At 39.2% G+C, this 10,595-nt stretch overlaps 1 protein-coding gene across 2 annotated transcripts in view; it reads right to left on the minus strand.

Annotated features, from left to right (window-relative positions):
- The window catches only part of gpc6a (glypican 6a), a 133,824-nt gene extending 124,535 nt beyond the window's left edge, over positions 1–9,289 (minus strand). For both annotated transcript variants that reach the window (XM_029427704.1, XM_029427697.1), the window contains exon 1: positions 8,790–9,289. In XM_029427704.1, coding sequence (XP_029283564.1) covers positions 8,790–8,949 — 160 coding nt within the window. In that variant the 5' untranslated portion in view covers positions 8,950–9,289. The remainder of the gene's footprint in view (positions 1–8,789) is intronic.
- Between the last annotated feature and the right edge of the window lie 1,306 nt (positions 9,290–10,595).

Below are 10,595 nucleotides of genomic sequence, written 5' to 3' on the forward strand. Positions count from 1 at the left end.
AAAAAAAATGTTATATCTCAATTGCAAAACGACTTTTTGCATTCTTCTCTCTCATATTGTTTGTTAAGGTTTTAATGTAATCAATTAACAAATCAAAGATGATAAAATCCACATCAGTACAATTGTGACGCTCAATGATCACTGAGTAAAAAGACCTCAAACATGCGGCAGTGTCATTATTTCCCCCGAGGCATTTCACTGCAAAGCCTATTATTTAATGTTATAATTAAAGCCCAGAAATGTGACCCGGGGTTAAGATCAGCCCTCTACATTTTTTGCATTAACATAAAAATAATAATGATCTCCAATTAGTCTCTCCGCCTCAAAGCCGCAAACGAGATCACACTAAACTAGGTCATGAACTCATGTTATCAGTATACATTTCCTAATTCATAACTAGAACAACATGCTTTCCTTGCATGTCTGGTGATGGCTAACAACTGCTCTCTCTTTGAAAACACAATTTACTACAAATATATATGCTTCTAGGGGTGTTGCGAGGTTGGCACTGTGGTTTTCTATTGTCTCGTTACTGGGGAACCATTATCATCTATTCATCTATTCACAGAGATGCAGTAATGCAGTTGGAACTCGTGTTACGCCCACTGCAACGCTGCCGTTGTGAAATTATTGAACTTGAATGCCGGTTTAGTGATTGCGCAATTAAGGTAAACATACTGTGCTGCCCTTGCAATATTAGGTTGAAATGTTTTTTGTTCCTGTTTTCAATCATAATTAGGTGTATTTGACTTTGAGTTCATTTTATTAGAAAAGAGAGAAGCAGGAGTAACACACGACTTTACACAGGCAGCATACTGAGAGCACAACGCCCATGTGTTCTGCAGTCACTGAACCTCCTGAACTGAACCTCCACTATTGCGGGGCAAAAGATGGCACCAAAGCACCCACACAGCCTCAGAGCCAAACATGCCTCAATCTAGTGATCTACAGTATGTAACTTGCACACTGTATTCCAATTAAGATCTTTATTCCAGTTATGAAAATAGTCTGGTTAGGCAATATATAACACACATAGCTTTTCCATTCGTATTTCCCATTTACACACAATAATCACAGCTTCAGCAAATGCATTCATATTCAGAGCTCCACCACATACAGTGTGTAACTACGCTTCTATGAATCAACTCCATGGAGAGATTTCACTTTCTAGGTGCCCAGATTGGAGAGAATGTCACATTGCTTTATACTTCGGGTCGAGGAGTACAAGGCAATGTCAAAGATTGTCTTTGGTCTAGAGGACAAAATTAATTGATTTTCTCTGGGAAAAGAAAATAACTGTTGTTGCAATGAAACTGGGACCAGAATAAATTGAGAATATAATTAATGTACTTAGTGTTAAAGGATAAGCATAGTACAGAATATTGTTTAACAACAAATCCTGTGATGAGACCCAAACTACCAATGACTTGGTGGCACTAACAGATGTTGTCTGTGTAGCCAAAGCCTGATATAACTTATTCATCAGTGCCACGGAGCTCCATCTTTAAAATGAGCCACACTTTTGCACTGGATGACATTTCTATGGACATGGTCACTGTAGTTTAACTGAGTACATTCCTGTGTTTGTAGTTCTGATGATGTAAATACTCAATAGGGCAACAACTCCACCACAAAACAAATGCCCCAACGATGCAAAACACTTATTTGAAATAGTTTTGCTAAAAAGTACAGTGCCCAGGTGTTTCAGGGAAATTACTAAACAAGTATTAATAGAATATTACCAGGCTTGTTATTTTCTACTCTTCAAAGACACCAATATGACCTTACATAAAGGTTGATCTTGTTTTTCAATTCTTTTTTTTATATATATCTGGTTAAAGAGTTATAAATGTTACAGTATCCAAATATTACATTTTCTGCTTCAACAACTCAGTGACAAAAGTATAACTATATTTAGAGTCCTGAGTGATGTTCGCAGGCCTTAAAGTTAGCCATTGACGTACTGCTGCGGCTTTGTTTGTACTAAAAAATGTCTGCATGTTCGAGCAACTGCACTATTGATTTTGAAACATCCAAAGCCCCCCGTGGTTTCACAACAGTGAAACCACCGCAGAGGCCTTTCAGGGGTAGAAACTGTCTATGTTTCTTGAACACAACAACAGTGTCATTGTCAAGTTTGTAACGCCGATGCCACCACCGTTGTCTGCGTTTGTTGACAGAGTCTGATGTTTCCATGACAAGTTTGGCACGCCATGTTTATCTGTGCTTAATGCTTGTTTACTTCACAGTCTCTGAGGGGCGCCTTATTTAGCAAAGTACCTCAGCCATGTGTACTTGTCTTTGTCTGACAACAAAAACAAAAAGTCCCCAGTGTGAAATACATTTGCATCCTTGACACCTCGATATAACATACCCCTTCGGGTTTTCCCAGAAGCACTGTGTGGCGCTCATCTCTCTGAGCCTTATCAGTGGTGTCAAGCTTGGGACCTCTATTCAAAGACTACCCTCCAGAGGCAAAAAGTCTCTGCAGGCAGAAAAGAAAGACCATAGCAATAAACACAACAGAACGCCTTGGTTATCCAACATGCATAATAAATAATGGTAGGAAAACCACGCACACCCTCTTGGCTAGAGGGTAAAAATAGAAGTGATTAGTGTTGTCTGTGTAGTAAACAGTATGCTTTATATGGCTTTAGGTCAACTCTAACGGTCTCTCTTACGCAGACATTAGAATGAAGGCCACCCTGTAATCATTATTATCCACCCACTACGGTCACATGTCAACTATAATGTGATGGTGTGTGACCCCCCCCACTGCACTTAACAACATGCCTGCACCGCCCTCACCCACTGACAGAGAAGTCCAAGGAGAATCACTTTTACCAGTGATCCACCTGCAGCAGTATTTCTTTCACTAATGTATTAACTAGAGAAGAAAAGTGTAACGCTTCTTCTCTTTTTGTCGAAACAAGTATAAAAGGCACCATGTAGCGACACTTCTGTGCAACATAAAAAGATACCGATAAGCTCTCTTTTGCTTAGTGAAATGGTTTCTTCTTTTGCTTATTTTCTGTGCTCTCACTTCTAATCCCTCAACATACAATCACATCCATCCATAGATTTCTTGCTGTTAGTTTCCTGTTCCTCTCAAGGCTTGAGAGGGTAGAGATCCTTAATCCTACCCTCCATTACTGATTTAGTTCAGCAGTTGATTGAAAACTGGAAAAAGTGCTACAGCGAGTCTCCTACGCTAGCCGGAGGCTTTTCACACTACTCAGAAAACACCATACATGGTGCTGAGCAAGGCTGCCAGGAAGCGTGCAGACCATATGCATTTCAGGCATGAATGTCTGTAGAGGTTTGACACATTCTTCAGTTCAGATGTTTTCATTCGCCAAATCTGACAAAAGGTGCAAAAGCACCACTGGATGATTCACATTGAAACTCATTTGAATGTTCCATGCATACAATCTGTCTCGCCCAATGAAAAACAAAACACTTTTGTCATTTTCTTCCACAATGGAGGTGCAAATGCTGGGCACGCACACGCACACGCACACGCACACACACACACACACACACACACACTAATCTCCCTCACATCTCATTAACTGCTCCCTCTGAAGATGTATACAGGCTGGCAAGAGACTTATTTCCAATTTGGCAGAGCCAAGAGCATCTTAATGGGCTTTGGGAAAAAAAACCACCCTACAGATTTTTATATGAATATTTGCTAGGCAAGGGCTTTTAGAGTGGAATTCCCAGACTTTCACTAAAGGTCTCATGTCATTACATTATTTAGTGATTAGGCATCTGGCTGCAAAATGTATTTTGCACATCTGCCATGCATGTAAAGTACATTTTAAATATAGATCAGTGCAACAAACAGACTATTGATTACATTATGTTGTGTCCACCACAGCATTAACTATAAACGGTCACTACATTTTCTGTGCTATATTGTTATATTTGAAATCCCCGACAGAAGTGAGGAGACAGATTGCATATGTTTGTACTGTATCGCATATTGCTTAATAGCATCAAACCTGAAATGCTGATTCTTGCAACGGGATCTTAAGGCAAGAGCGCGGCAATATCAAACTGTACTTACAGCTTTAATTCTGAATAAATTGTATCATCTACTTGAATTATTTGCAATTTAAACCAATTTAGTCCGAGGCCCTGAAACATGTATTTAATATGGAACAGCATAGACTTAAACCTGCTTAAAAAATAAATATGATTGAAGATTTTCATAAAATGGTTTATTTTAAGAGCTAAAGTGATGTCTGTGTCAAGAAAACTCAAATGTTGACAATATTAACTGTGGCGTATACAGAAGGTTCACAAGGGTCCTGACATTCATTTAAGTACAAACAGCAAAGAGTTCTCATATCTGGCTTGTGTTTAAGGGAATTGGGGAACTGCATGCATCTCACAACCTGCAAAGTACAGATCACAGCGATAAGCAGAGAGAGTTGCAGCTTCAGGAATTCTCAAGAGGAAAAATTATTTTGGTTTGTCTAACAGCTTATAACCGTTAAAAATAAATATTATTTGAAGTTGCTACCGATGAACCACAAAGGTAATTGTTATTCTTGAGAAAGGAAATATAAAACTTTGGGCACGTAATTAATAGGAACAGCAGCACATCAAGTGATTTAGTTTCAAAGACGAAGCGAAGAGCCAAGTCCAGCCATGATAATCCCAACCGCTCTGTAAGTAGATGTTGATATTAACAGCAAGAGCCTCGGAGCAAGAGCTCCCTGGCAGGGACTGACTGAAGCATTCAGGAACCGTTGTGTTTATGAACAAAGGGCTGACAATCAAGTAGCATTGTGTGCATGACACTATAACTAATGTCTGACACATGCACACGGGGGTGATCTTCACAGGCGAGCTGTATTGTTGGCTGACTGCTGTGTAGAACACCAGGAAGGCGATGGTACATTGACAACATGGACACAAGAGTGGAGGAATCATAAGCTCGACCTGGTAGAGTTTAATGAAGCTGTCCACCAGCCAGTTAAAGACATATAAGACATACCCACTCTCACGGTATGAAAAGTAGTCTAAAGCTATGCAAGTTGTTTCTTACTGGCCTCTACCTCCCACCACTCCCATAATACAAGCCATCTGAGGCACTTAATAGTCCTGAGGCAAAAAGAGAACGTAGCACTCTTTAATCAATGAAGTGGGTAGTATGGTTGACCTCTAACCAAGTCAGCTAACTTTGCAAATTAGAGTATGTCTGCATGAGTGCCAAACTGTTATTTCAATCCCAGAAAAATACTATGTATGATGACAATTTGCGAGCGAGTCTGACAGAAGTGATCTACTGCTGAGCGTGCATTACATCTCTTCATGGTGAAACCACACACGTAAATCTGACATGTCTCAGAGGCAGCAGAAGACTATACACAGAATGTTTCTGCTTTGTAGCGGTGTAACATGTGTACTTGTCAGCCTTTATTATTATCCCAGCCACTCTGTCACTGAAAAAAACAACATATTCTGTAGTTATATATTGAATGGAAGGCAATGAAAAAATATCTTTACACAACAACATCACAGATTTAGATCGAGAGCAAAAGCCGTAAAAAAAAAACCTAGCATCCTGGTGTAATCCTTAAGACATCAATTTGGTGTTTCTGCTCTGATGGTCTACCGGGTTCTTTATGTTCAGGATAAGTTTTATGGAGCCCATGAGACCCATTACAACACTGTTGTAATATTTCAATTATTGATGGCCTGCACAATTTGGATAGTAGCTGTGTAAATGTGCTTATTCAAAAGTGAAAAGAAAGAAACTTCAATTCAGAAAGTTTTTATCTTTAGAACAATTGCTGAATGTATTTAATTTAAGTCGTACAAGATTTATGTTTAATTAAAATTAAAAAGTGGATTTAATAATTATCTTATAATATTTGTATAATGTGTGCATACACTAACATCTGTGTAAACACATCTGTGTTTGTCAACTCTTGAATAATGTAGCTGAGCTCGTCAGTAGCTGTCAAAATAATTAGTTTATGCAAATAGTTCCTTACAACCTGAGGTAGCCACCTCTGCAGAAGTACTAAACCGTGTTTAGTATCCAGAGGCATAGCAGTAGCATGACATGGCAAATGATGAAGGGATGAGCGCTAACGCTGCACATGCGGCTTTCCACACGTTTTTATTAGCATAGCTAATTAGGCATAATTGAGCGCTTTTACTATCTCATCTCCTGAGGCTTCATATCTAACTTCTGTTGTATTTATGCAAAGGTTATTTGGAGACAACGAGATCTGATTCCACACAGTGTACACGCTGTACATGAATTATAATTAGGATTTGATCACTGCTCCAAAAAACATCTTGATCTATAATGCGAACAACAGACCTCTGTCTTTGACTTTAACTTGCTGACGTTCCAAGCAGACGACAAATGTTACATGACACTGAAAACTCCACATAATGTAATAAAAGTAGGTCCAAGTATTTCCAAATCATTTATAAAATGTTATCTGACACATTTTTCTGTGGGAAATGGAACCCGTCCAGTGCTCTGGAGAGGATGAGGCCAACAAAAACTGTGTAGTCAAACAGGAAAACTACATGATTGTCACTCCTATAAGAACTAAATATAAAACAGCTGCACATATTACATCCAAGATTCTGACTCAGGAAACATTAAAATCATTAAACGGGATCAAATAACTAATCCAAATATAAAGCACATAAGCAAACATTTAGAAATGAACCATGTTGATTTTATCAGCATACTCTTAATTATCATTCTTTGCACGTAAGAATTCATGCAATGCTAAAACATGTTTAGGGTTAATTATACTGAGATTCACTGAACAATGTTGCGTTCAAAACTGACGACAATAAGGAAAAGAGCGCAACATCAGAAGCCACCCTGTCTGTCTAGCCTCTTGTACTCTTTCAAATCGTGAAACAAATGATATAAAAGCAGCAGCACTGTATTACTACTTTGAAAAATGTATTATGCAAGTGTTTCACAAGACTCTGCACATTAATTATTCCAACCATAATGTCTGGTCTTTTATTTGAGTAGTCTGCTGAAAACATCTCCTTTTGAGTTGATGCTGAATACACAGTATGGTGCTTCCGGAGCAGAATATGTGTCTGTAAAAAGTATTTGCTTTTACATATTGTACCACAGCTCCTGATGCACATCCTTTCCTGGTCAATGTACCGACCGCTGTATTTTGTAAGCATACAAATTTTCCCATTTTTGTCCCATTATAGAGACTCATTATTTGGTACATTTTGAAAAAGGTCTGAGTAGTCACGACGGGAACTTGAAAATGTGCCACATAGATTTATAATTCTTGCATGAAATTGGTAGAAGATGTATTCATAATGCAAGGATCCCTCACACACAGACTTACACACACACACTTTCAATCAGTAACAAAACTATCAAATTCCCATCCAGCCAAAACCCTGTTTAAAGCAAATAAGGCAGCTCTATGATCATTATTGTCTGACACTGCCAATTACCAATACAGTATCTCTATTTTGTCTGTAAGAGGCAAAAGAGGGATTAACTTCAGGCCTCTCTGCTTCCCCTCTTTCCTCTCATGAAGCTGACTATGTTTACTGACTAATCTCCTTTCCTGCTTTGACCATAAATGTGATTACCACCACACAAGAGATAATAAAACTCCATATCTCTGCTGTACCAAAGCACATGAATTAAAACCTAAGCTGTAGCCTTGAGGAATATCGAAAAGAAGAATAATAAGAAAAAGGAAACCCTCAGCAAAAGCAGTATTCCGTGCTGAGTGCATACAGCCCCCTGCTGGTAAACAGCATTCACTATTCAGCCAAGTTCAACACAACAAGCTCCATGATCTTCTGTTGAATGTGTGCAACAGGTATGCAGCTACTTTCAAAACACATCTTCTGGTTTTCCACTGTCACAAAGTAAATCTTTCATCGTCTCCATTTAAGCAGATCTATTCATGAATTATCTCAAATTTGGGCGAATGTGCAAATGCAATACATACTGATGTCTCACATGTCGCTCTTGGGCTATTAGTTCTGGTGTTAAATGGATTATCCATCAATGTATAACCTGTGGGTGAAGTCATCTCTTTAAGGAGAGGAACACTTATCTGCAATGGTCCCAAAGCCAAAACAGGTGAAAGGTAAGGAGGGTGTTTGCTTGTGTTGGTGTGAATTAAGTGTATGTGCTATTACCTATTTAAATTTGGCCTCTAAAATGGAAAAGTTGAAACACCTGAAACAACTGCTCTAACTGTGGGATCGATGGATAGATGGAAACCTAATGAGCAAATTGACAGGTGGATTATTTTAGCTGTAGTCTAGATTTTAAATCTGGTGTTTGGTGTCTACTTATTCGAAGATAATGAAGGAAACGCAGCTTGCTGTGATTCATCAACAAGCAAGTGGACATGGAGTGGATCATACTGATATTTAGACAGTAAGAAAACTATAGTTCCACTCGACTGCAGTGACTTTGATTCATCAAAATACTTGCAATAAGTCCAACAAACATACCCACTGCATATATATTTATTTCAGACAAATGCTTTGACAAAGTCTATCATGAAACGTGCCATGTCGCAAAAACAGACTCATACTTTGACTCTATTTGGATCGTCTGATAAAAGGGGATGACAGGATGTTGGTTGCACTGCGAGGTAAATGCTCAAAGGTTGGAGCGAGATCACATAGTTCAGGGTGTGTGTGGCGATCATCATCAAATTGTTTAATATAGAGAGGGAAAGAAGACACGACACGTGGAGAAGGGGGGCGAAACGCATCGATGACATGTCAATTTCGCCTACCTGATATTTCCTGATGAGGCACATTGACGAGGCTGAATCCTTTAGCGTTATAAGCTTGCTTAGCCTCGCTACAGCTCCGCGCTTTGCTTTCTCCAGCAGATGACAGGGACAGCACCGACAGAGTACATAAGGCGACTTGCAGTCTCCACATCGCATACATTAGTGGAATCCTCGATAATGTTTCACAGGAAAATTCGAGCTCCGTCAGAAAGAAAAAAAAAGAAATCCAAAATGGTCTAATTGAAAGATTTCTCCGGGTGAGCAGGATGTCAGATGTTCATTAAAACAAAAAAATATTTTTTTAAAAATCACTCCTCACTTTAGATACTGGTACGTCCACCTCATTGCAAAAAAGCTTTGGTCTCTTCTTCCCCCTCGAAAAAGAAAAAAGACCCCGGCGAGTCCGATTGCTCCCAGCTTGAACAAATCCTTTTGGAGATGACAGTCTCTACCTGGTGCTCTCTGTGCAAACAACTTCTCCCGCACACACAGCAGCCCTGTGTTCGTGTCAGTGTGAGGAAAGCGAAATGCAACGGAGACACACGCTGCACAGCGAGCAGAGCGCACAAGGGCAGGGCAAAACATGGGGTGGAGTGGCTGCGACTTCAGCTGCTCGCATCCAGGGGCGCGTACTGTCCTCTGCGTTTATGCATCCTTCGTAATGCGCACACAGCACATTACTGTGTGTAGACACATGTTGGTGGAGACGCGGGCACCTGAAGGTAGGACAGGCAGGGTAGACCTACACATCGAGCCGATTATTGTATTGTGTTTTAGTCCACAAAGTCACAGAAACTCTGCTAACTGCTCCGTGTCTTTTGTTGATAACAACATATGGAAGTATAAGATAAACGCTATCAAATTGACCTACAACCCCCCAGAGGCTTATTGGCACAAACACATACGCAAATGCTCGAACGAACGCACACACACACACTCACACACACACACACACACACACACACACACACACAGTAGATTATTTTAACCACTCATATGCGCTATTTATATCTTCCAATTATGTTTAACTTTTCCTATTTGAATTGTCTTTTTAAACGTAATTTCATAATGTGTGGGTCAGATCCTGACAGACAGTGTTTACTTGAGCTGTGTGAAACTACCTTACTCCCAATAGTCAAAAAACTAAATGCATACTTTCAAAGGGGGTGTTAATTTCAAAGGGGGTGTTTTTGAGTCTTATATTTATGAAGATGATTTTACCTGATCTAACTTAACCAACCAAAAATAATGTGTCATGATTACAACTTGGTTAGAAGAAGGAGAAGGTGTCTTGTTATAATAAGAAAATATACCAAGAAGAAGTACAGTATCATGTTATAACTCAAGAGTATATAAGTAGACTGCATCTCATAATACGTCATACACACGTTGTGTTAAATACAAATGTAAAAGTGGAACTAGCCATGATTCAGGGTTGTGAAACGTAAATGGAAAAGGTTGCCGGTGCTAATCTATAGTACTGAATGAGCGTGTAATTTAAGGAAATGATCACATCTTAATTCCTATAGAAAAAATACATGATGGCATTTTACTCTCACTATACTAAGAAACATGAGTTCAGTTTGTGATTCAAAATGTTTGATTAGTTCTTCAGAATCTATAGTAAATCAGAAGTGCCCTTGGGGAAAAGAGTGATTCTTAGTATTTCATTTAAAGTCGTTTTTATACTTTTGCCTTTATATTAGATAGTACGGAGAGAGAGAGAGAGAGAGAGAGAGAGAGAGAGAGAGAGAGAGAGAGAGAGAGAGAGAGAGAGAGAGAGAGAGAGAAAGAATGAAAGAGAGA

The sequence above is a fragment of the Cottoperca gobio genome, chromosome 3 (assembly GCF_900634415.1).
Source record: "Cottoperca gobio chromosome 3, fCotGob3.1, whole genome shotgun sequence".
Taxonomy (NCBI): Eukaryota; Metazoa; Chordata; class Actinopteri; order Perciformes; family Bovichtidae; genus Cottoperca; species Cottoperca gobio.